The 27,041-nt window shown below is 45.4% G+C and overlaps 1 protein-coding gene across 3 annotated transcripts in view; it reads right to left on the bottom strand.

Annotated features, from left to right (window-relative positions):
* Positions 1 to 1,222: 1,222 nt before the first annotated feature.
* The window catches only part of PIK3CD (phosphatidylinositol-4,5-bisphosphate 3-kinase catalytic subunit delta), a 66,186-nt gene continuing 40,367 nt past the window's right edge, over positions 1,223 to 27,041 (bottom strand). For 2 of the 3 annotated variants that reach the window (XM_029579264.1, XM_029579265.1), the window contains 12 exons: positions 25,979 to 26,146; positions 25,745 to 25,866; positions 25,496 to 25,639; positions 25,120 to 25,219; positions 21,287 to 21,465; positions 20,261 to 20,370; positions 15,553 to 15,631; positions 15,086 to 15,253; positions 14,550 to 14,673; positions 13,781 to 13,926; positions 13,475 to 13,607; positions 1,223 to 2,081 (listed from right to left, as the gene is read on the bottom strand). In XM_029579264.1, coding sequence (XP_029435124.1) covers positions 1,944 to 2,081; positions 13,475 to 13,607; positions 13,781 to 13,926; positions 14,550 to 14,673; positions 15,086 to 15,253; positions 15,553 to 15,631; positions 20,261 to 20,370; positions 21,287 to 21,465; positions 25,120 to 25,219; positions 25,496 to 25,639; positions 25,745 to 25,866; positions 25,979 to 26,146 — 1,611 coding nt within the window. In that variant the 3' untranslated portion in view covers positions 1,223 to 1,943. Of the gene's footprint in view, positions 2,082 to 13,474; positions 13,608 to 13,780; positions 13,927 to 14,549; positions 14,674 to 15,085; positions 15,254 to 15,552; positions 15,632 to 20,260; positions 20,371 to 21,286; positions 21,466 to 25,119; positions 25,220 to 25,495; positions 25,640 to 25,744; positions 25,867 to 25,978; positions 26,150 to 27,041 lie in introns of all 3 variants that reach the window. The other variant, XM_029579263.1, reaches the window with a different exon arrangement.

Genomic DNA, 27,041 nt, shown 5'->3' with positions numbered 1-27,041 from the left:
TGCCTGAGGTAGTCTCGGTGTTCCATCTTAGTTAGACAGTAGAGCTTCCAGCTTTTTCCTCTATGCCTTATGTGGGGGAGCTTAGGCTCTTAGATTGGAGGCATGCATTATTGAGGTATCTAAAGGTCACTTATGATTTCCATAGATTGGATCACCTCTTTGTACTATGGAGTAGTCCAAAGGGAAATAAGTCATCTAAGGCTACAATTGTACGGTGGCTGAAGGAAGCAATCGAGTTGACTTACATTTCTAAAGGGCACCAGCTGCCAGGAAGTTTATTCGCTCGCTTGACCATTCTCAGATGACTTCCTGGGCTGAGTCACAACAGGTGTCTCTGCATGAAATCTGCTGGGCAGCTACTGGGAAGTATTTGCATACTTTTGCTATGCATTATCGCTTGGATGTGGGGGATCTGGCTTCTATGTGCTTTAGTTAGTGTTCTACAAGCGGAGCTCTCTAGGTCCCACTCGAGTTAAGGGGTCTTAAGTACATCCCAGAAATCTGGACTGATCTGGGTACGTACAGGGAAAGGATAATTGGTTCTTACCTGCTAATTTTTGTACCTATAGTACCACAGATCAGTCCACAGACCCAACTATTTACTGGGGGGAGAGTCCTCTGCTCGTATTTTTGCTTTGTATATAGTGCGAGGTGTTGGAGGTTTTTCAGTGCTGATTGCTTATGTTAAATTTGGGAAACGAGTTTTCCATTGTCTTTGTGGGCAGCTTCATCTTCTCCCGACTCGTTGGAGGGGAGCGAGTTTGCTTAGAAATTTATGGTTGTTGCTGTCATCTTGGCTTGGGTACAGGTCAATACTGAGGGGACTGCAGGTGGCACACTGGGTTATATACAGTGTCTGTGAAACTTTCTCTGTCTCCATCTGCTGGCAGGGAGGCAAAACCCAGGAGTCTGGACTGATCTATGGTACTACAGGAACATAAGAACCAATTTTCCTTTTGCTTCCAACTATAGTAAAACACAAGAGGGAATTAGATGGTTAGTGCAACAGATCAATATCCCTACGTCTTGTATGCACTACAAATGCCCAAAATTACAATCCCAGCAGGATGTCACAAGTTAGGTATTTTTGCAAATGCTGTACAGACTGAAAAAGAAAACATCAAGCAGGCACATTTCATTTCGTAGCACTCAAAATGGGTTATAAATCCAATGATCAGCCTATATTCAAATGTGTACCTTGTATTATAACACAACCTATAAGTAGCCTTCTACTTTTTCCCTTTAATCATATCTATTTGTAAACTATAAAAGTATCTAACACTGACAAGTACAGTAACTCTCCACACATGGGACCTGCTCCTGTCCATTCTGTTCACAGAAATGTGGGGAAAGGGGCTTGACCTCTGCTTTCTGAGCTAAATGTGCTTCTAGTACCTTCCTAACTGACAAATAATGTATCTTTCTAGCCCTTGCTGTGCCTCACATCTTGGATAGTAATTGTTACTTCAAGATCTTTTATCCTAAAACCTGTGACACTGCATAGGTCACTAGTTCTAACCACAGCATATTCAGCTTCTTCCTCCTTCCCTATCAGACAGATGTTTTCATATCAACATAAACAATTATGCAGGGCAGATGACATAACCTAGCACCACCTACCCACCCATCTGTCCATTCATCACTGCTGCTCATCATATGGCCACCTCACCATGGATGGCTGGAATCCTTAGCTTCTCAAAAGCTTATTTTTGTTGAGCTGGAGACACACAAAGCAACATGCTCACTTTCTACCAAGGCTGACTCTCCACTTTGGTAGAAATCTGGGAGCCCTCAAGCATCGGCAGTACATCTGCATAGTGATGGAGACGAATCCCTGGAAGTTAGATGAAGTGTCTCGGAGCCATGGCTTTCTGTCTGTATGCAGGGCTCCCTGGACAGGAGAGCAACAGAATGATACCAAGCATCTTGAAGGACAGCAGCTCCTATTGCCGATTGTCTTTGGACACATTATGTGCCAGCCAGTTGACTTTAGTTTTCCAGCTCTCACGAAGGGCTTCATTAAACTTGATTCTGAAGTGTTTCAGGGCCTCCTCCTCTGACTTTCCCAAAGCTAGAGAATCCTAAGGAAGGAGGAATGTTTGTTTCATTTTTCAGTAATTCATCAAAATCACATTCCTTCACATCCAGTTAGACCAGTCCAGACAAGTAGGTTATGCACCCCGACCAGCAGTTGGAGACCGAGATAGACAGGCCGACTGATGGCCCCCTTATAAGCATTCGTGCTAACTTCAGTCTGCTAGTATTTGCTGTCTCCAGCAGATGGTATAAGTGTGCTTCTTATGCTATGGACTGAGGCCTGGTAGGCTGATTTGGAAGTTGTTTTGATCAGCTTCTGAGGTTAAACACTAGTTCAGCAGCACCTTAGGGTGATGGGGTCAACAAAAACAAAGCATAGTCAGCTCCTGAGGTGAAAACTATGGACACCCCCCCCCCCCTCCTGCCCAGGAGAAGAGGTGAGAATGGCTCTTCAAGGGCAGTCTCCTCTCAACTCTCCCTATGTGAATTTGGGGATCCTGTTTCCGGTTGTGGGAAAAAGGGGATGTTTGTCCAGGTTCTAGCAGAGTTGAGCCCAAATCACTTCCAAGCATCTAGAGATGCTTCAAGAGCTACATCTGGTTTCTGGTGCTTTAATGGTTTCTCCTTGTTGCTCCATGTTGAAGTGGGAAGCTGTCATGACTTTGGATCAGATTCTCAGCTTGATAACAGGGATATTTGGGGCCCATGGCCCAGTAGGCTGCTATTCAAGCTGCTTTGTGATGCCTGAGGAGGACAGAGTCTTCTGCCCCTTTTTGGATCTAAATGAGGTCACAAGTTCTAGGGGGGGTGGGGCTCTCATGTCAGATGGTAACCTTGAGGTCAGTCATTCTTGTGGTCAGATAAGGGAAGTTTCAGACTTCCTTGGACCTTTTGGAGGGAGATCTTCATATCCCCATATGGAAGGTACATCAATTCCTTTGTTTTGCAGTGCTGAGTAAACAATTCCAGTTTCAGGCTCTTTCTTTTGGGTTCAAGATCCTTCTCTAAAGTAATGTTAATGGTAACAGCAGCACTAAGGCTTTTAGGTTTACCCTTATCTAGATGTCTGGCTGATATGGGCTAAGTCAGAACAGGAGAGTTTGTTAGCCACCTAGAGAGAAATACAGTTCTTGCAGGACCTAGGTTGGATTCTCAATGTTTCTAGAAGCAGTTTGATTCCCTCCCTGACCCTGGAATATCTGATAGCATTTTTTGACACAAATCGACTCCACTGCATCTGTCAATGCAACAGAAGCTGCACCAGTAAGTTCTTCGTTTTTTGGTCTGCCCAGAGCTAGATGGAATGAAGTTACTGTAAACTTTGGTCCCATGGCAGCAGCCCAGGATTTGGTTCCCTAAGTGAAAGCTCATATGAGACTACTACAGAGGGCTTTTCTGGGTTCCACAGTCTCAAGATTTGGTATGGACAGGCTTGAAGTAATGTCTGAATCCCAAGAACTTGGTCATGGGAGAGGAGCTAGAGTCCCTGGCCTGGGTATCAGTGATGTCGGATGTCAGCCTAATGGGATGGGATTGGGAAGCTCACTGTCTGGTATGATTTGCTTAGGGCCAGTGGTCATAAGAACCATTTTGAAACCAGGATTAATTGGTTGGCTCTGCAACACTTTACCCTGCTTTTGGGACATCAAACAATCAGATCGGTTTAACAATGCTATGGCTGTGGCATATGTGGATCATCAGAAAGGGTACAGGAAGTCAACAGGTAGCCAGAAAACATCTGAAAATGTTCAAGCGGATCTTCTTGGTCAACTTGCTCTAGTCCCAGGAGAGTGGTTGTTTGCTTGGATGGCTTTTGACACTATGGTTGGCAGTTCCCCTGATGGACTTGGTGACTATCTTCGGGAATGCAAATGTCAGCTGATTTTACTACAGAAGAAAGGGCACATGATTTTTCAGGTCTGTATGCTCTGGTTCAGACTTGGCAAATGCAGGAGCCTTTTTATGTTTCTCCATGGCATTGATAGGGAGAGTACTTGAGAGTATGTTGGGGCATTCAGGGCTAGTAATCCTAGTAACTCTGGATTGGCCAAATGGCCTTGATATGTTGATTTGATGTGGTGGTTGAATGGCAGACCTTTTCCACCTCTCTTAGCAAAGGGATTTTCTGTGTTGGTGTCTACTCCTTCATGAGGATCGAAATAGGTTTGTCTTGTGGCTTGGCCCTGAAGAGGGCTTGGCTAATTCAAAGAAGTTATTCCTAAGGGATTGTGCGTACTCTTCTGTAAAGAAGGTATCTGTCTCCGTGGCTTAAGTTTTTGATTCTAGAGGATTTTTGAGTACTGGTGTGCTGATGAAAAGCAGTTGAATCCTCAAAATTATAGTCCCAGAGGTTCTGGACTTTTTACAGGATAGTCTCTCCAAGGTTTGGCTCTTAATTCCTTGAAGGTTCAGGTGGCAACTATTTTATGTTCTAAGGGGCAGATAGAAGGAAAGATCCTATCCTTTCAGATGTTTCCCATTTTCTTAAGGGAGTGAAACACATTAGGCCCCTGGCTAGGACCTCTGTCTCTTCTTGAGGCTTCATTTGGTCTTTACCTTTTGGGGGGATAGAGTTTGAGCCTATTAGAGAGCTTTCCGTCTATCTCTTCTCCTTGCAGCTGGATATTTTGGTAGTGTATTGTTCAGTCAGCAGCATTTTGGAATTTCAATACAGCCCTTTTTGGGAAATTCTTAAGATATCAGGATAGAACATAAGGGTCTGTCAAGCCCAGCATCCTGCTTCCAACAGTGGCCATTCCAGGTTATATAAATACCTGGCAAGTACCCAAACATTAAATAGATCACATGCTACTAATGCCAGTAATAGCCGTGGCTATTCCCTAAGACAACTTGTTTAATAGCAGTTTATGAACTTCTCCAGTAATTTATCCAAGCCTACACTAACTGCCCTAGCCACATACCCTGGCAACAAATTCCAGAGCTTAAAGACTGTCTCCTTTTTCTTGAATCAGTCTTTGTCCTCTTTCATTCTGTAGGAGTTTGGACAAGGCTCGATGCAGACAGCAGCACCACTTTGTGCATAGAATGCTTTACTGGTACATCCAAGTTGCGAATGCATTTTTGTCTTGTATGGTGGAACATGAAGTGGTGAGGCAGCATCACAGGTTTCAGTAGCTTGTTGAATTAACAAAACTATTATGGTGGTGTATGTGGTTAGGTGCAGAGCCTTACTTAATCAGGTTACAGCTTGCTTTACCAGCACTCTGGTAACATCTTGGACAGAGATGCATTGGTTCTTCCTTACATTCTTATCTAAGCATTGTAGATGGGGGGGCTAGGAAAGAAACTGTTTGCCATTGAAGTTTTGAGAGCAGGTTTGGCAGAGACCTGCCCTGTTCAAGAGGAGCTTGGGTTCATCCCACTTATCTGGACTGGTCTGACTGGATGATTAGGAAAGAGAAATTGTCTTACCTGATAATTTCCTTTCCTTGAATCCAGTCAGACCAGCCAAAAACCTCCTTGTGCTGCCAAACTGCTGTCTACATTATTACAGTACAAGGAAAATGATTTTGCTTGCACTCAGGTAATTTTATTATATGAATGTTCTTTTAGCTCTTATTCTTCCATTCTGTGTTTGAAGTTTTCTTGGTCTTGAAAGCCCTGTGGCTCACAAAATCACTTATAAATAAATGTTATATTGTCCTCTATTAACCTGTTACAGGTAATACTGGCAGGCTGAGATCAGCACAGATACTTATAAGGGTGACATCAGTGAGCTTGTTTGTCTGTCTCCAATTGCTGGTCAGAGTGCATAACCCACTCATCTAACTGGACCTAAGGAAAGGAAATTATAAGGTAAGATCTAATTTTTCCTTCTCCCCTCTCACACACTGCTTGCAGGATAAATCCTCTACAAACAATCCCCCATACATGTGCTTGTACACATCACCTACATCCACCCTCTCCATATGTACAGTGCTGAGAAAGTTTGCAAACGCCATACATAATGAAAATTGCACGTTCTTTACCATGATACCTTTGTTTAATTGAAACCAGTATTTTCTTAATATAATAGTAACTGCTGCTCCATGCAGGTTACTCACATTATGAAATAAAAAGTAAGAACGAAACAATTCTATGTTTGAGAACAGAACCATATCTAGACTCTGGCCAATATGTCCATGGTCATAGGTGCCATTCATTCATGGGGAATCACCACTCATACAGTGTGGTTGAAAATTGCCTCTCCTCCTCTTAATACAGCTTTTGATCCTCAATAGCTCTGCTGCCAGGGGCCACCTCTGCAGGGAACAAAAGTACCAATCCTGCTGCTCAGTGGCGGGAGGGGGGCCTGCCCAGGATTCCCTCCTTCTGTATTGAGCAGCTGCAGGGCTGTGAGAATAATTGGAAATAGGAAGCTCAGCACAGCTCGCGGGCTGGAAGAAGATGCATTGGCTCACCCTGCCCAATTGTAATTGGAGCAGTGCAGAACATGGGACTGCAGAAGAAACATCAGCCTTCCTCACCTGGCACTCAAGAGCTGAAGGAGCAGTGCAGTCCATGGGGCCACAAGAAAAATAAACATATCATCTTTCCACACCGTCAGGAGCAGAAAAGCTGTATACCCAAAGATGCAGCATTGGCTTTCCCTCGAGTAAACAGCAGGAGTAGTGCGTCCCAAGGTGAGGAGGAGGAGGAAGAATCTGGTAGGCTGTGGGGCTGAAGGAAGAGGCTGCAGCTGCTGTTCCTTGTGCTTCCAGAGGGGAGAAATAAGTAAGAAAGAGACAGTGTGTGTTTGTGTGATTTGATTGTGGTAGAGACAGATATCATACGTGCATTTCTGTGTATGATTGAGCATGGCAGATAGAGATTCTGTGTGTGAGATTGTGTGGCAAAGAGAGTGTGTATGGGACTGAGCGGGGCAGCGAGAGCCTGTACTGTGTGTGTGTATGGGACTGAGCGGGGCAGTGAGAGTGCATGTATGTGTGCGACTGAGGGTGGTGTTCTTCCTGTCCTACCCTCAGAGGAGGTGCAGGGGAGATATGATAGACCTTCAGATTCTTGAAAGGTTTTAATGAGCCACAAACTTTGAACCTTTTCCATTGGAAAGGAATCAGTAGAACTAGGGCTGACAAAAAGAAATTCCAGGGGGAATGACTCAAAACCAATGTCAGGAACTATTTCTTCACAAAGAGGGTGGTGAGTGCCTGAAAGGCCTTTCCAGAGGAGGTGGTGAAGATAAAACAAGCCTTCCCAGACTCAGACTAAAAACAATTCTCTCTGATATTCAAATTCCAAGCAACAATTCTCTTTTATAACCATCCTGATAATCTTCCCCTACACTTTATAAACATCCAGAATCTTCATTACTTATGTTTTCTTCCTCATTGTTAAAAACTGCATTTTTGAACTGAACAATTCATTGTAAATCATTCACTTCCATCTTTGGAAACTTTACCATTCTACAGGTTAATACAACATGTTAAAGTTCCTATCTTTTCTTCTTCTTACTCCTAGTTGTACGTATCCTTGTTTATTGTAACTGTATTTATAATATGTATATTACATATTTGGTTCTATGTTCCAGTTATTACCCCATTGTTTACTGTAAACGGGCTTGATGTGATGTTATCACGAATGCCGGTATAGAAAAAAATCAAAATAAATAAATAAATAAATAAACATAAAAGAATTCAAAGGGGCATGGGATAAACTCTGTGGGTCCCTAAAGGCTGCAGGGGGTAACTTGCTGGTGCAGTGGTTACTACCAATAAGCCTTGATGCTTTTGATGCAACTACAACATTGCTCTCCACTTCACGGGCAGGGGCAAAAGGAGAGCTGGATTCAAGTAACCAACAAGTTCCCCAAATGTTACAGGCTGGAGAGCTAAGAATGGGGGTAACCTGCACAGAGCAGCAGTTACTCTTCTTACCAGACCCTTAACCAATAAGCCTTGATGCTTCAGACACAACTGCAACATTGCTCTCGCTTTGATGGCAGTGGGGGGAGGAGGGGTGGAAGAGGAATTGGATTCAGACGACAACCAACATGGGCCTTGAGTTTTATGGTTTGGGGTAGTAATATGCAGACAAAAGAGAAAGTATAGGACTGCTTCTATGTTACTGTGTTAATATGATGAACAATATTTGATGTATGGAAGCACAAATATTTTTTGTGAACCTTTTTGATGATTGTTTTAATATGTATGTAATTTGTACCCTGCCTAGAATTGTAGATAGAACAGGTTATACATTTTATACTGTAAATAAATGTCTCATAGGTCCAGGATCCCCATATTGGTTTCAATTGAACAGGAAGATAATGCTGAGTAGTAGGAATAATAAAACTAATTCAGCATCTGTGTGTGTGAAATAGTGAGTCCTTAGTTTCCTTAGCCCAATTAATGGGCTAATTAGAATCAGGTGCTTAATTTGGGTAACAGTAACCCATCCTGCAGAGCTGAGGTTTTGGGTATCCTGTACTATGTACATCGCCTCGTATTTTCCTAGGCAATTTAAGAAATTTTAATAAAGATTAAAGGGTTTGCATTTGGTCTTTACCATAAAAGTTAGTGAGAACTTATGCCACAGTCAAATTTCTTAAAACCTATGAAAAAGTAGTTGATGCTCATCAGTTTGCACAGGATTATAAAACTATTTATTTCTAAATATATATTGGGCCCCATCCCAGCACTGTAAGGTAATCTACAACTAGCAAAAGTGGAAAACTACAGTGACACTACCTGGGACTGGTCACCCTGTCAGGATCATGCTAAGAGGAAACAGAACATCATCCACAGTCACAAAGAACCCCAGAATAACATCTAAAGATCTCTCTTGCTGCAGCTGATGTGGGGGTATCCTCCCATGAACATCAGGGGAAAAAAACTGAATGGGGATGATGATCATGGGAGTTAGAAAGAAACCACTGCTCTACAAAAAAAACATAGCTGTCTGTCTCATATTTGCTAAAGAACATCTGAATGACACAAAATGCTTCTGGAATAATGTTTTCTAGACTGACGAGTCAAAAATTGAAATTTGCAGTCATAGTATCAATTATTTCTATATCATCCATGCTAGACCAGTAGATTATGTGCCCTTCCCAGCAGCTGAAAATAAGAGGAAAAAAGCTCAAAGCTAACTTCACTTCCTTTATGGTGTTCTTGTGCTGCCTTCAGCTCTTTGGTATTTCTCTGACTCCAGCAAATGGTGCAGATATGTGGACTGTCTTCCAAAGTAAGAACCTCATCCTGACTGTCAAGTATGGTGGTGGAGGTATAATGGTGTTGGGCTGTTTTGCTTATCAGTACCTTGATAGCTTGCTATCATGGGAACCATGAATTTTGATTTATGTCAGCAAGTTCTAGAGAAGAATGTCATGCCATCTATCTGTAAGCTGAAGCCAAGCCAAAAGTGAACCATGCAACAAATCAAGAATGGCTGAAGAAGAGATTTTAATGTTTTGGACTAGCCAAGTCAGCCCTGACCTAATCCTATTGAAAGGTCGTGGTACCACCTGAAGTGAGCTATTTATTCACGGCAGGCCTCAAATGTCAGAGCTGAAACAGTTTTCTATGGAAGAAAGGGCCAAAGTGTGATGTGAGACAGAGTATAAATTATTTATTGCTGCTTAAGGAGGTGTTGCCAGTTATCGAAAGAAGGGTTCCCATACTTTCACACAAGAATACTTATTGTTGAATCTTTTCAATAAATAATTGTTGAATCAAATTTATTTCTTTTGTCATTTATTCAATGGGGTTATCGTTCTCTCATATTAGGATTAATCATGTTTTGAGTATAAATTATGCTAAAATATAGACTATCCTAGGGAATTAAACTTTCTTAGCACTGTATGCTCTTACCATGTACATCTCACACACAAGGGATCACAAATGACGCATACTATTCCTGATCATACCCTGATCAGTCCAAACTCCTGGGTTTTGCCTCGCTGCCAACAGAGGGAGCCAGAGAAAAAAGTTTCACAGACACCACCCTATAACCTAGTGTGCCACCTGCAGTCCCTCAGTATTTTAGTCTCCAGCAGATGGTAGAAGTGTAAAACTTGCAGTCTGGAAAAAAAAGTTAAAGAGAAGAAAAGAAGTTAAGCTTTTCTCCCTGGCAGTTGCTTGGTCATGGTGGAGCCATCGCTCCTGGTCTGAGGCTGACCCTTGAGTTGGCTCAGTCCTTTTCTTCATGGGAACTGAAAACTGGTAGTCCATTTCTCTCTCTCCCAAGACTTGACTTAACTTCAGGGAAGTAGCTATTTCTTTTCTTGTTCTACATTTAAAGTTTTATTGGGGGGGGGGGGGGGGGAGCAAGACTGCAGCAGTCTGAGTGGGAGGATGGGTTTCCTGCACTGCAGGATATCCAGGGGTCCTGGCGAGAAGGACCTTACCGTGACACATAACTCCTGTTGCACACAGTCTGGCCTGCAGGTAGAGGAGGATGGCAGGAGGCAACAGCAGTCAATCTTGTGGCATGGGGGATTAGATGCTGAAGCTGCAAACTCAAGTTTGCTGTCTTTTGGGTGTTCGGTGTCCAAGGTCTGGGATTAGCGACAGGTCCTGGGCTCTGTCATTGACCCTGGAGTTGGTTCCTTGCATGTTTGCTCATATGCAGCCTCTGCAGAGCAAAAGCTGCATATGAGTCGCAAAGTGGAGTTGGAAGTTCCAACTTGAGTGATAGTGACCAGTTATGCCAGTCTATCTGGTTGGGGAGCACTGTGCCAAGATCAGTTGGCACAGGGCCAATGGTCGAAGGAAGAGGCATCATGGTCGATCAGTTGGTTAGAGACTAGGGTAGTTTGTTTCACGTTGCTTGCCTTTCTGCTACAGTTATGCAGCTGACCAGTACAGATTCTGTCAGACAGTGCAACGGTGGCTTACATAAACCGGCAGCAAGGAACAGAGTCTAGCAGTGGCTCAAAAAGCGCTGGAGTTGTTTTGCTGGGCAGAGCAACATTGGCTCTGCTAGTGGCATCTTGCATAGCCAGGATGGACAACAAATAGGCAGATTTTCTCAGTCAGCAATGACTGGGAACTGACAGAGGAGGCGATGTGCCTCATTTGAATCAGATTGGGAATACCCCACATGGGCTTGATGACATCTCAACAGAACACCAAGGTGCCTCGTTTTTAGTCTCAGATGGCAACATGGAGCAGAAGTTATTGATGCCCTGGTCCTACCCTGGCCTGGGGAGATTCTACTTTATGTATTTCCTCTCTGGCCACTGGTGGGCAAGGTACTAAGGTGTATAGAAAAACATCCGGGCGAGTTAATCCTAGTGGCTCCAGAGTGGGCATATCGACCATGATTCATGGACCTGGTCAGTCTGGCAGTAGATGGACTGTTTAGGTTTGGTCGTCTACTGGAGCTTCTTCATCAGGGTCCAGTATTTTTGGATCATACGCTCGCTTCTGTCTTGAGACTTGGCTTTTGAAAGGAAGTGTCTGAGATGGAAGGGTTATTCTGAAGATATCATTACCACTTTGCTGCCGGCAAGCCCATCTACTTCCTTATCCTATGTGAGGATTTGGAGGGTGTTCAAGTCCTGGTGTACCGATTAGAGTTAAGCCTACTCATGCTTCAATTACACACATTTTGAATTTTTTACAAAAAGGGTTAGTTAAAGGACTAGCCTTTAACTCCCTTAGAGTGCAAGTGGTGGCTTTGGACTGTCTTCGAGGCAAAGTGGAGAGGGTGCCCATAGCTGTACAGCTGGATGTGGTTTGCTTTCGCTGGGCTTGTGATCTCCAATGTGGAAACTGTCCCTCTTGGAATCTTAATTTGGTCCTAAAGGGAATGTGTGTGGCTCCTTTTGAGCCTCTGAAGAGAGCAACCATAAAAGGATCTCACCCTTAAGGTAATTTTTCTAGTGGTGTCTTGCTCAGCCAGAAGGATTTCGGAACTCCAGGTGTTGTCGTATAGAGATTCCTTTCTTCAGCTTCCAGACGCTGGGATCTCATTGCATATAGTACCCTCTTTCTTGCGAAGGTTGTTTGTGGAGCTTCCAGCTTTTCCAAATTTGGATTCATCCCCACCTCACTTGAAGGATCTTAGACTATTTAGATGTGCGACGGGTATTGTTGAGATATCTCAAGGTCACGAATAGTTTCAGGATGTTGGATCATCTTTTTTCATTTTGGATTGTTCCAAGAAAAGGGCATAAGGTGTCCACATCAACCATTGCGCATTGGCTGAAGGAAGCTATAGCCTCTGCTTGCATCAGTCAGGGTTGTCCTGTACTAGATGGCTTAAGGGCTCATTCCACACACTCTCAAAAGCAGACCTGCGCTGAGTGTCATCAGGTATTGCCGCAAGAAATTTGGTGGGCGGCTACTTGGAAATCATTGCATACTTTAGCCAGGCATTATCACTTGGATGTCAAGGCTCCAGAGGTCATGGGCTTTGGTGAGTGTGTTCAACAACCGGGAGTGTTACAGTCGTCGTCCCCGGTTAGGGAAGCTTGAGTACATCCCAGGAGTCTGGACTGATCTTGTTATGAACAGGAAATGAAAATTTGGTTTTTACCTGTTAATTTTCATTTCTGGGATACCACAGATCAGTCTAGTGTCCCACTCTTATCTAATGCAGTGTAGATATAATGAAGAATTGTTGAGGGGTTTAATAATCTCCTTTTGCTATTTTGGAAAGGATTTTCCATTTTGAGACTTCACCTTCCTCCTGTTCTTTAAGGGGGTTTAGGGCTGTGTAGTGACTTCTATCTTTTCATCTTGAGTTGGGGACAGGTCCTTACTTAGGCACTGCAAGTATCACAGTCTGTTATAGGGCAGTGTCAGTGAAACTTTATACTCTGTCTACACCTGCTGGCAGTGAGCCAAAACCTGTGCTCTTCCAGGCGTGAAACAGTTTTCTTCTGTTTATCATTTATAAGCTGCTAACAGACACAGGCAGTGTTGTAGTTTATCACTGTTTGTGTTTATAGATGTAGTCCATGATTCCTCGCTTGCTTTCTGAAGTATATTTTGTACTAAGTGCGTAGATCAATTTACTGCAGGCAATGGGTTTTGGCATCGAACACTTGCCACTGGGCACCAGTACGTGCTTGCCTTCTCCCACGTATAGCGTGCCCTTATTCTGTAATGTACTCATCCCTGGTGGCAAGCATTGCCCAAGCCATACGTTTGCCATGTGTGTAGTGTAAAGGAAGTTCTATAACAAGAGACTATGATACGATGAAGAAGAGGAAATGGAAGCAAATGCAGTAAATGAATTCAAGAAAGCTTATGTTAAAGAGAGATGATACCTTAGTGGTGAAGAAATGAGTCTATGACCTTGGACAGATGTGATACATCTTAAACTCCTAATTTGCCATCATACGCTGTTCCTGTATGAGTTTATGTACAAATGTGTGCTGTATTTTGTTAATTATGAAAATTAATTCCTCTATTCTAATTCTATAACATTACTGTTCTGTCTCCTCCATCCTTTATGGTCCATACTGTATTACCTTGAGGTATTGAATGTCCTTGGAGCAGCTGAGCTCTGGCAATCCAGCAGCTTTCATCAGTGCAAAAAGGTGCAGGAAGAGGGGTCCATGTAGCCGAAGGACCATGTAAGCTTTCTCACAATAATCTCGGAACCTATGGTGAAAGCAGAGCACCCCATTAATGCTTTAATGCTGATTGGGACACCCCCCAAAAAAAGTGTGTACACCCCGCATAACAGGCCTTGAATATGGAATGAGGCTTTATAGTGACCACCTTGTGCAAGTGCAGCCATCACTGTTACAATCCCTTCTCCTAACTGCACCCACCTTTCAAACTTCTCATTATTGTTGGGTTTTCCTTGCTGGATCACATGTACAAAGTCATAAGTTAAAATAAAAGGCACTCTCTCTCTGTTGATACCAAACTTTGTCTTAAAATTGCCCAAGAAGTGCCCAAAATCAATGTGAAAGAGCTGGAACAAGAGAAGAAACAGGTATCAGAAGATCACCACTACTCATCTCTGACGTTTTATAGGCAGTGTTCCCCGACCTTCCCTAAAGAGCCCATCTTAAAGAGGAGTTTTATTCATGGGGCACAGGGGAGTGCAACTGGAATCCCCTCTAGTGCTGTGTGACCTGAGCTTGTTGCTGCACAGAGCTGACAGCACTGATGTTTGTGCACAAACCACACCTTTGGCAACACTAAGCCCGTTCATGCTGGCCCTGTGCATTGCACCTGCTCAGAGAACAGTGCGGTTCCTACTGAAAGCTACAAGAATCCTGTACATTGCTTCTATCACCTCTACACTGAATGGCTCTGGCAGGGGCGGGAGAAAAGTCTCTTCTATGCAGCTAGGCACAAAATACTAAAACTGATCTTGGGCCTTGCAATCCAAGTTGGTGAAGAAAAACGCAACACTTTCTTGTCCCAGTGGCCAGAATTCAGAGTAAAGTGCTACAGGGGGTGAAGAGATATGAAAAACTCAGCACCAAAAGCAGCGCTCTGCTCTCTATGGATGAAAACGGATGCTGCTGATGTACTATAAACTGTGGAAAACTCAACTATACCCTTCTCCAATCTTAAATAGCTACATACCTGCCCTGTTTCACGGATCATGATATTGTCGCTGTGGCGGTCCCCGATCCCCAGGACATAAGTGGCTACACAGTAGCCAGCACAGGAGAGGGTGAATTCCTCAATAGCTTGTTCCAGAGCGTCCCTAAGAATTGACAGCCTTTATACACTGGTAATTCAACATACAAATGGCATCCCAGTATATCCACCCACTAGTAACAACTACGCCCTTATCCACACAGGACCTTTTTCTTCCTGTCTCTCACCTTAGCTGCTCTCCATGGCATCACTTCAGCCTGTCTCCTCCCTAGACTCCTCCTTTTTATTCCCTTACTACACATTGTAGATCACTTGTTCTTATTCCCTCCCCTGCACCTTAGGGGACCCCTGTTTCCCCACCATGCACTTGTGTCTCTCAATTCCTGGCCTCACCCAAACACTGAACCTCATGGAGCCCTTGCTCTTTTCCCTGTCCCTCATTCCAGTCTTCATGGTCACCACACTTTGGGGAGATACTGTCTCCGCACATACAAACAAACAATGTCAGCTCTACAAACCCAGGATTCTTAGATTTAAGCCAATTGAGGAGTGCATCCTTGTTGAATGCTGCTGTGGCTGCCATATTACTTTTGTTGAGCTGGATATTGGCAATAGTATCCGAGTGCACTACTACTTCAATAAGTCCGGTCTTATCTCCAGTTGAGAGACATCCATACAGTGTCATCCTGTGCAAAGAGGAGTCTTGGGGTTAGGCACAATGGAGTATAGGAAGGATCATACAGAGCTGTCATTAAACTTAGCTCCAATCTGCCACCAACTCCAACTGTATGCTCCCAGCCTGCTACTGCTCCCAAGATCTATAGTGAAGAGATCTTGTGAACTATTTTGAACAGCCTGAGCACTTTCAGTTTTACACACATAATATATTTTATGGAAAGGATTTCACTTATCACATACTGCATACCTAAAGGGCATAACCAGGAATAGGCCTGGTGATGGGTAAGACCAGTTGTGGACAGCTCACCTGAGATCCAGGCCTTCCTGTTTCCACAGAATGTCCATCAGATGAATCATCTGCAGTGTCAGCATGTCCTGTCGAAGATCTGTTTCAGTGTCACAAAACACTAAATTAATGTATCTCCAAGTTGTCATGCACCTATGCCAACATGTGTGCTCATGTCCTCATTACTATGGCAATAACCTACCACAGGGGTGGGCAACTCCGGACCTCGAATGCCACAAACTAATCTGGTTTTTCAGAATATTATTAAAATAGATTTGCACATATGTAAATCTATCTCCTGAACATTCATTATTGATATCCTGAAAACCAGACCAGTTTGTGGCACTTGAGGACCAGACCTATCCCTGTGCTACTGTATGCAAGTCAACACTTGAATGTGCACCAGTATAACATACAAGCAAGTGTATCACCACAATAATGATCACTGCCACAACTTCCCATTCTACACACATCCCAAATATCCATAGCAGGGGAATGAAAGTCAGCTTTCTCTGGAGCATGTTTCATTAAACTTTTTTTTTTTATTTGTAATTTTTAATCAGACACATTGAAAAAAATATAAGTAATTGCACATGTATAAGAATAATCAGAATTTAACAGAAAAACTAAATAATAATTCCCATGAAATGATCAAAGTCCACAGAAATGGGTGAAGATGTTTAAGATGATGGGCTTAAACTATAATATTAAGCTCCAAGCACAAGAATTGCCATTACATTGCTAAGAAAGGGGATTTCAATCTGCCAGAGGCAGAGAGTCCAGGATCATTCTGTTTCTGGATCCTAGACTCCCACTGACGGAGAAGGGAGCAAAACTGGGCCTGGTGCTTGCAGCTGGGACAGGGTTTCTGGTGATGATCCAGTGATCACTAGAGGGGGTGGTTTAGTATTAGAGCACAGGCTCATTCAAACAACAACAACAGGATTAGGGGTCACTCCATGAGACCAGTAACTGGCAGATTTAAAGTATTTTTTTCACTCCATGCACAGTCACACTATGGAGTCTGCTGCCAGAGACCTGGTCAAGGTGACTAACATAGTGGGTTCAAAACAGTGCTGGACAAGCTTTTGAAGGAAAAGTCTATAAACAATTATGAGGTAAATGTATTTAATATAACGATTTTCTGCATAACCATAACTGTAGACTTGGCATAAGACACAAGAAATAGATCAACTATTTGGGACCCGGACTGGCCACTATCAGAGAGGATGCTAGGCTCAATGGACCTTGGTCTGACCCAGATGGCCTGTCTCATGCTCAAAGCCTAAGGTCCCAGACTAGCTGGATGGGAAAATCTAGAGGAAGAAGAAAAGCACTGGCAAAACTGAAAGTATATTTTGTCAGGGCAGCTATCCAGAAAGAGGAAAAAAGTGGTTATGGTTTTGTAAATAAATAGCTGAAAGGGTAAGGAGAAAAGGTGAGCGTTCGTAAGCTACAAGAGATCACAGAAAGAGAAAGACAGGTGACAATGTCTGGGAAAAAATCCTTTGGAAAGTAATCAGGAGTGCAAAGATGCAAATGGAAGAAATAAACCAAATATGGTAAATGGCAGGAGGCGCAAAACTTAACATTTTTTTTTTGATATGTTAGTGATAGGACAGAGCTAAAGGTTTTAATGATCCATGGTCGTCAACAAACCTTTTGCATTGGAAACAATTTAGTAGAACTAGGGGTCACGATTTGAAACTCCAGGGAGGAAGACTTAGGACCAATGTCAGGAAGTATTTCTTCAAGGAGAGGGTGGTGGATGCCTGGAATGCCCTTCCGGAGGAAGTGGTGAAGACCAAAACTGTGAAGGACTTCAAAGGGGCGTGGGATAAATACTGTGGGTCCCTAATGGCTAGAGGATGGGAATAAATAAAAAAGAACCGGCATGGAGCGGCAGTTACTGCCCTTAACAGAAACATGGGGGTAACCTGCACGGAGCGGCAGTTACTGCCCTTAACAGAAACATGGGGGTAACCTGCACGGAGCGGCAGTTACTACCCTTAACAGAAGGCATGGGGGTAACCTGCACGGAGCGGCAGTTACTGCCCTTAACAGAAGGCATGGGGGTATCCTGCACGGAGCGGCAGTTACTACCCTTAACAGAAACATGGGGGTAACCTGCACGGAGCGGCAGTTACTACCCTTAACAGAAACATGGGGGTAACCTGCACGGAGCGGCAGTTACTACCCTTAACAGAAACATGGGGGTAACCTGCACGGAGCGGCAGTTACTACCCTTAACAGAAGGCATGGGGGTATCCTGCACGGAGCGGCAGCTACTACCCTTAACAGAAACATGGGGGTAACCTGCACGGAGCGGCAGTTACTACCCTTAACAGAAACATGGGAGTAACCTGCACGGAGCGGCAGTTACTGCCCTTAACAGAAACATGGGGGTAACCTGCATGGAGCGGCAGTTACTGCCCTTAACAGAAACATGGGGGTAACCTGCATCGAGCGGCAGTTACCACCTTGGGAAGCTTGCTGGGCAGACTAGACGGACCATTTTGGTCTTTTTCTGCATCATTACTATGTTACTGTGTAAAAGTGGCATTGTGAGACTCAGAGGTGAAGGGGAGGAATTTGTAGATGCCCAAGAGGAAAAAGCAGAATTGCCTAACAAATATTTGTTTGGTGTTCACTATGGAAGGGCCAGGAATAGGACCATAGAAAATAAACAGAAATATGCTGATTTATTTACTTATATTTATGGCTTATGCTCTCACTTGATATTCCAATCATCATTAATGTGATAAGGGGGGGTGGTCAGGGGGATATTTGTGGTATTTAGGGGGTTTGAATGTGTTATGCACGTTCTTCTGTTACTGAAATTTGTTGCTACACATATGGAAGTTTGGATTTGTCTTCCTGTATTGTTTCTATTTTATGTTAGTTTTTGTGCCAATAAAATTACAGTTTCAAATTAAAAAAAAAGAAAATAAACACAAAGAGCATTGAAAGTGAGGTAAACCTCAGTCGAATTTCAGAAAAGTGTGTTTTTGCAGAACTACCTAGCTTTTAAGTTCCCTTAATATCCTTGGATGTATCCCCTCGGGGCCCATGTTAAGAAGTTCTGACCACTGCTGGTGACCTTTTCAGTGCTTCTTTAGAACCGGGAGTAGTTCCAGAAGACTGGAGACAGGCGGATATAGTTCCTATTCACAGACGTGGAAGTAAGGAGGTAATAGTAACGATGAGCAATGGTTGCAGCCCGGGGCGGCAGGGATACATCTGCTTTGTGCTTCCTGGATGGTGCACGGGGCAGCAGCTGGGACTCTAAAGGGGACAGAATTGGATTGAGGGTTGGGTTCCATGAGGGAATTTGATTTTCTTTGGGTAAATGTACATAAAATCACTGCTGGGCAGGCTAGATGGATGCCGTCATTTACTGTGTTACTATGAGGCTGGGAGCAACAGACCAGTTGCCTCTGTGGTGAGTAAATTAATGGAATCTCTGCTAAAAGAGCGAGAGTGCAGTTTCTGGAATCCAATGGATTACAAGATCTGAGGTACTATGGTTTTACCAGAGGCAGGTCTTGTCAAACAGAGCTGATCAATTTCTTTAACTGGGTGACCAGAGAGTTGGAGCACAGCGCTGGATTTCAATGAGGCCTTTGACATGCTTCCTTCCGCATAAGCAACCTATAAATAAATGGTGCATCTTTGGTGTGGGCCCTAGACTGGTTGAGTGGGAGACAACAAAGGGTAGTGGTAAATGAAGTTCACTCCGAGTAAGGGGCATTGCTAGTGGTATACAACCGGATCAGTCCTTGGACTAGTTCTTTTCAACATTTATATAAGTCACATTGCAGAAGGATTGTCGGGAAAGATATGTCTTTGCAGATGATACCAAAATCTGCAGCAGAGTAGACAAGCAGGAAAGTGTGGAAAGCAGAAGGAAGGATCCAGTGAAGCTTGGGGAATAATCTAGAGTTTGGCAGCTAAGATTTAATGCTAAAAAATACCATCATGCATTTGGACTGTAAAAATAAAAGGGAGTGGTACAGTATAGGGAGTGAAATTCTAAGCACGAAAAAATAGTGGTATCTGGGAGTGATAGTAACTGATGATCTTAACATGGCCGAACAGGTGGAGAAGGTGACACAAAAGCCAAAATAATGCTTGGGTGTATGGGGAAAGGAGTGATCATCGGAAAAAGGAGGTGATAGTGGCCCTGTCTGTCTCTGATGAGACCTCATTTTGAATACTGTGTAACGTTCTGGAGAGTGTATCATCTTAAGGAGATACTGATTGAAGTTGGCTCCTAAAATAGTCACTGGTCTTTGTTCTAAAGCATAAGGATATAGACTTAAAGATGTGAACATGTATAGCGTAGAGGAAAAGTGGGATGGGGAGATGTGATAGAGAGATTTAAATACCTCCAAGGTTTCCTTGTACAGAAAGCAGGCCTCTTTGAACAGAAAAGAGACTCTAGAACAAGGAGTCATGGTGTGAGGCTGAAAAGGGGTAGATTCAGGCATAATTTAAGGAAATATTTCTTTACAGAGAGGTGGTGGAGACAGGGACAGCATGGAACAAGCACAGGTGGCCTCTGAGTGATAGGAATTGTAAAGATAAATAGTTTCTGTGGATGGGCAGACTAGATAGGCTGCTGTCATGTTTCTGTGAACAAAGCATACATAACCTGGGATTCCTTGAGAGAAAGTAATAATTAACAGATACTATTTTAACAAGCTCATTCTATATGAGTTGCACCCACCATCTCCATTTTTGAAAATGATGCCAGCACGAGTCTGGCTCATCTCTTCATTATTATACATGATCCAAAGGGGTCGCATTTTGGAATCCATGAAGGTACAAAAATCCACACTGCAAAAAAAAGGAAAATTCATTACAAAGACTCCCCTCAGCTGCACAGAAATAGCATCACCAATCTCAACCAGCCGGAGCCTCCCCAACCCTACAAACACGGTGCCACCCGAGAAAAAGACCTTCCTGCAATCCCACAATACTGCTCATTCCAAGAATTCCTCAGCTCCACCTACAAGGACAGAGAGCTCCCCAGACCTACCCACAACCCTGCCTATCACAGAGACTACCCAACCCCACAGACAGCACCATCTACAAATAGACCCCCCCATTCTCACAACATCACCAAGTTACCTCAACCCAACCTAGAAGGGATAGGGAAATACATAAAGTACCTGCATGTAATCTGCTTTGAAATGCATGAAAAGTGGAATATAAATCAATCAAATAAGTATAAATAAATAAGATTACCCATCAGAGAGGGCCCTAGACTCACCCACACAGTCACAGTAGCACCATCACAGATACTTACCAACCCCATAGAAAGTACTACTCATCAGAGACCCCTCCACCCACACACACACACACACACACCTCTGCCCATCTCCAAGAACTAAACGTCACCTATATGAGCACAGCACCAGCCATTAGAGAGGCTCTCCCGCCAACATGACAAATGACTGACACAGAGAATCCCCAACCACACAGACAGCACCACTCATCACTGCCCATGACAGAAATCCCCCAACAGAGCACTGCCCATCAGAGAGGCCCCCAATCCCACCCATTTGGGACACAGCATCAGAGACCCCAGTACCACCCACAAACATAGCACTGGACCTTACCTCCAGCCATCTAGACAACACTACTCATAGCAACCCTCCATTGCACCCATAAAAGCAAGACCATCTGTTACTGAGCCTTGTTTGTGAATACAGGGCACACCCTCCCCCTTGGATGCTGATATTCTTCTTACCACACGTCCCCTAGGAGGACACTGGGGTTGAGGGGAGACTGGAAGTTTGAAAGGGCCTCGAGGTAGTTCTCCTGTCTCATGCACACATGCATCAGTTCCCTGGTTTGGGGTTTGGTAGCTTTTTGGGAACTCATTTTCACAATGTCATTTAAAGTTTTCATTTTGGTGAGAGCTTCTACCTGAGGCAGATGAAGAAGGAAATGGAGGGGAGGGAAGAAAGAAACAGATTACAATTTGCTATGTTAGGACACTGTAGCAGATAGGGTTCCACCCGACAGAATCCCAACAACGAGTCTGTGATTTTAGTTAAAATAATTTGTTCCCACCCTAGGTGTAGTTCAAGACGAAGTACATTTGAAATATGCATAATTAATGCACATAATATAAACAGTACAAAACAATACAAATCTATGCAAACGACGATTAGCTGCAGTGGGTGGGAAGAGGGGATAGTAAGATCCGATCCTTCCATGGTTCTGTCCAGAGTAAACCAAAATCCACGAATACCATCCCATGCCTCTCATCCCCCCTCCACCCCACCCAACCTTATATCCATTATCTCCTATGATGCTGCCACACCATGCACCTGGTAATTCCTGCACCCCTGCCCATACCACACACCTGGCACCCCTAAGTCCACAGGCCATGCACCTGGTAATTCCTGCACCCCTGAGTCCACAGGCCATGCACCTGGTAATTCCTGTACCCCTGGCACCCCTGAGTCCACAGGCCATGCAGCTGGTAATTCCTGCACCCCTGGCACCCCTAAGTCCACAGGCCATGCACCTGGTAATTCCTGCACCCCTGGCACCCCTAAGTCCACAGGCCATGCACCTGGTAATTCCTGTACCCCTGGCACCCCTGAGTCCACAGGCCATGCACCTGGTAATTCCTGTACCCCTGGCACCCCTAAGTCCACAGGCCATGCACCTGGTAATTCCTGCACCCCTGGCACCCCTAAGTCCACAGGCCATGCACCTGGTAATTCCTGCACCCCTAGCACCCCTAAGTCCACAGGCCATGCACCTGGTAATTCCTGTACCCCTGAGTCCACAGGCCATGCAGCTGGTAATTCCTGCACCCCTGGCACCCCTAAGTCCACAGGCCATGCACCTGGTAATTCCTGCACCCCTGGCACCCCTAAGTCCACAGGCCATGCACCTGGTAATTCCTGCACCCCTAAGTCCACAGGCCATGCACCTGGTAATTCCTGTACCCCTGGCACCCCTAAGTCCACAGGCCATGCACCTGGTAATTCCTGTACCCCTGGCACCCCTAAGTCCACAGGCCATGCACCTGGTAATTCCTGCACCCCTGGCACCCCTAAGTCCACAGGCCATGCACCTGGTAATTCCTGCACCCCTAGCACCCCTAAGTCCACAGGCCATGCACCTGGTAATTCCTGCACCCCTAGCACCCCTAAGTCCACAGGCCATGCACCTGGTAATTCCTGCACCCCTGGCACCCCTAAGTCCACAGGCCATGCACCTGGTAATTCCTGCACCCCTAAGTCCACAGGCCATGCACCTGGTAATTCCTGCACCCCTAAGTCCACAGGCCATGCACCTGGTAATTCCTGCACCCCTGGCACCCCTAAGTCCACAGGCCATGCACCTGGTAATTCCTGCACCCCTGGCACCCCTAAGTCCACAGGCCATGCACCTGGTAATTCCTGCACCCCTGGCACCCCTAAGTCCACAGGCCATGCACCTGGTAATTCCTGTACCCCTGGCACCCCTAAGTCCACAGGCCATGCACCTGGTAATTCCTGCACCCCTGGCACCCCTAAGTCCACAGGCCATGCACCTGGTAATTCCTGCACCCCTAGCACCCCTAAGTCCACAGGCCATGCACCTGGTAATTCCTGTACCCCTAGCACCCCTAAGTCCACAGGCCATGCACCTGGTAATTCCTGTACCCCTGGCACCCCTAAGTCCACAGGCCATGCACCTGGTAATTCCGGCACCCCTGGCACCCCTAAGTCCACAGGCCATGCACCTGGTAATTCCTGTACCCCTGGCACCCCTGAGTCCACAGGCCATGCAGCTGGTAATTCCTGCACCCCTGGCACCCCTAAGTCCACAGGCCATGCACCTGGTAATTCCTGCACCCCTGGCACCCCTAAGTCCACAGGCCATGCACCTGGTAATTCCTGCACCCCTAAGTCCACAGGCCATGCACCTGGTAATTCCTGTACCCCTGGCACCCCTAAGTCCACAGGCCATGCACCTGGTAATTCCTGTACCCCTGGCACCCCTAAGTCCACAGGCCATGCACCTGGTAATTCCTGCACCCCTGGCACCCCTAAGTCCACAGGCCATGCACCTGGTAATTCCTGCACCCCTAGCACCCCTAAGTCCACAGGCCATGCACCTGGTAATTCCTGCACCCCTAGCACCCCTAAGTCCACAGGCCATGCACCTGGTAATTCCTGCACCCCTGGCACCCCTAAGTCCACAGGCCATGCACCTGGTAATTCCTGCACCCCTAAGTCCACAGGCCATGCACCTGGTAATTCCTGCACCCCTAAGTCCACAGGCCATGCACCTGGTAATTCCTGCACCCCTGGCACCCCTAAGTCCACAGGCCATGCACCTGGTAATTCCTGCACCCCTGGCACCCCTAAGTCCACAGGCCATGCACCTGGTAATTCCTGCACCCCTGGCACCCCTAAGTCCACAGGCCATGCACCTGGTAATTCCTGTACCCCTGGCACCCCTAAGTCCACAGGCCATGCACCTGGTAATTCCTGCACCCCTGGCACCCCTAAGTCCACAGGCCATGCACCTGGTAATTCCTGCACCCCTAGCACCCCTAAGTCCACAGGCCATGCACCTGGTAATTCCTGTACCCCTAGCACCCCTAAGTCCACAGGCCATGCACCTGGTAATTCCTGTACCCCTGGCACCCCTAAGTCCACAGGCCATGCACCTGGTAATTCCGGCACCCCTGGCACCCCTAAGTCCACAGGCCATGCACCTGGTAATTCCGGCACCCCTGGCACCCCTAAGTCCACAGGCCATGCACCTGGTAATTCCTGCACCCCTAGCACCCCTAAGTCCACAGGCCATGCACCTGGTAATTCCTGCACCCCTGGCACCCCTAAGTCCACAGGCCATGCACCTGGTAATTCCTGCACCCCTAGCACCCCTAAGTCCACAGGCCATGCACCTGGTAATTCCTGCACCCCTAGCACCCCTAAGTCCACAGGCCATGCACCTGGTAATTCCTGTACCCCTGGCACCCCTAAGTCCACAGGCCATGCACCTGGTAATTCCTGCACCCCTGGCACCCCTAAGTCCACAGGCCATGCACCTGGTAATTCCTGCACCCCTAGCACCCCTAAGTCCACAGGCCATGCACCTGGTAATTCCTGCACCCCCTAGCACCCCTAAGTCCACAGGCCATGCACCTGGTAATTCCTGTACCCCTGGCACCCCTAAGTCCACAGGCCATGCACCTGGTAATTCCTGCACCCCTGGCACCCCTAAGTCCACAGGCCATGCACCTGGTAATTCCTGCACCCCTGGCACCCCTAAGTCCACAGGCCATGCACCTGGTAATTCCTGCACCCCTAGCACCCCTAAGTCCACAGGCCATGCACCTGGTAATTCCTGCACCCCTAGCACCCCTAAGTCCACAGGCCATGCACCTGGTAATTCCTGCACCCCTAGCACCCCTAAGTCCACAGGCCATGCACCTGGTAATTCCTGCACCTTTTGTGCACAACCTCTGCTAGCCTCATCTACATTTATCCATTGCCATGCCTGCAAGTACCCAGCTCTCTCTGGAATGGCATCTTCCATTCCAGCAATCCTCCTGACCCATTTTACCTGCTTTAGCAGAGCCTTCATGTGGTGATGGTTACCGCGGCAATAGGCTTCTATAATAAGTCCAAATCTGAGAGCAACAGCAGGGACATGCATTTCAGACCTTGAAGGAGAAAAGAAAAAGGAGAAATGTATGAATTTATGAAGCAGGCAGGGGTTGTAGGCACTGTGTGATGTTTACCACAGTACGATTGCAATGGCGGGTGCCATATTGTATGTATATGGTCAGTACCATGTGATGTATGTACGCAGCAGGACAGCAGAACACAAACACCATGGAATGTACACATGGAGTGAGCTGGGGACAACGGCATTGAAGCAGGGCCTGAATGAAAGGTATCATGGGATTTATGTTCTAAAATATATTTGTATTGTTTACCGGAGATGCCAGAAGAAGTAATGTCCTATTTTCCGATTGGTCAAAGCTCTTTCCAGCAGAAATGTGGTTAATTCACAGTGTAAGTAGGACTCGTACTTAAGCACCTGAACCAGCTGCAGGAGATACTGACACAGTTCCTCATCGCTGCAGAGAGGAGACAAGCGTACAGAAAGGACTCAGTGTGTCACGCCGAGCAAAAAAGATTACCCGGTGTCCTGTCTCCCCTCTCTAAGAAGCCGCTGTACTCACGTAAGCTTCTTCAGGGAGTTGATCGTAAACGCACGGACATAGCGATCTGGGAAATTAAAGTCTAGAAGCTCAAGGGCACACAACACAGGCAGCTCCGGCCAGGACTGCAGTAGGTACAGCATCTGTGGAGAGAGCACGCAGCAATCGGCCAGGGTGACAGGGAACAGCACCCAATACCGCTACATCCGAAAGATTTAAGGCCCCCATGATCACATGCTGCACCTGCTCTCTCACCTGAGCCACATCCTCATGTTTGTTCCACTTGGTTATTAAAAGAAGTCTTGCCAGTGCTTCAGAGAACTGATCTCGGATTTCATGGCGCATTTTCCACAGCAGTTCTTTCTCATGTTCATACAGCTCCACGCTCCCTCTTCTCTCTAATATCTCTTTTAGCTGCTGCTGCTGCTCACAGAGCACAGAGAATGCAACATCACCATTGCTCTCCCTCAGTACATGCAGAAAAAAACAGTGCAATGCTCCACCAACCATGCTCATCACAAGGCAAGTGATACCCCCAGCAGCTGTGCTGCCTGTGCTGCTCACAGTCACTACAAAGAAAGGTACTAGAGGGTGCTTATAGATTGCTGCCCTTCATGGCCCTTGACCTCCACCATAATTCCCACCAAATAACTAGCTATGAATGATTATACAAATTATGTTGGAAAAACATGCTGTTAAAAAACCAACCTTTATTAAACTAATGATTATTTAATGAGAGTGAAATTCATTTCTTTAGAATATTTTTAAACAGAAACAAAGACCTCACAACTGGTAAATCAGGTTTGTTAACCAAGATTTTTTAAAACCAGTAAGCTCAATCATAGGTCTTTATGATGTTTCTCTTTTTTAATTTTTACTAAAAGCACCTTCACTCTTGTAAAGAGTTACTTAGTAATCTTGAAGATCAACAATTTTTTGTTGTTCAATAATTGTAACAAATTGAATCTGGGTTATAAGATATTTTGAAACAGTGTGTATGAATTGCTTCAGCAGTGGTTAAACTTTTTTAGTCAATTGTTTCAACGACGGCTGATTTATGCCGCTGGCTGCCACACTGTTTGTCAGCGGCTAATTTTTACCGCTGACTTCCACACTGTTTAGTAACGTTTTCTCCACACAAAAATTTGTATTTAAAAGCCCATGGTTAACTTTTCTTCATCTGAGAGACAAGATTATTGCAAAAAATCTTTGTCCCGAACCATATTGCACTTATCTTAAGACTTGTTGTGGTTCTTTCTCTTTTTGCCTTAAACAATCCGCCCTGAGGAAGCGTTAAGCGAAACGTTAACGTTGGCGG

Source organism: Rhinatrema bivittatum, chromosome 15 (assembly GCF_901001135.1).
Source record: "Rhinatrema bivittatum chromosome 15, aRhiBiv1.1, whole genome shotgun sequence".
Lineage (NCBI taxonomy): Eukaryota > Metazoa > Chordata > Amphibia > Gymnophiona > Rhinatrematidae > Rhinatrema > Rhinatrema bivittatum.
The sequence above is the reverse complement of the archived record's forward strand: the minus strand, read 5'-3'. Positions and strand labels throughout refer to the sequence as shown.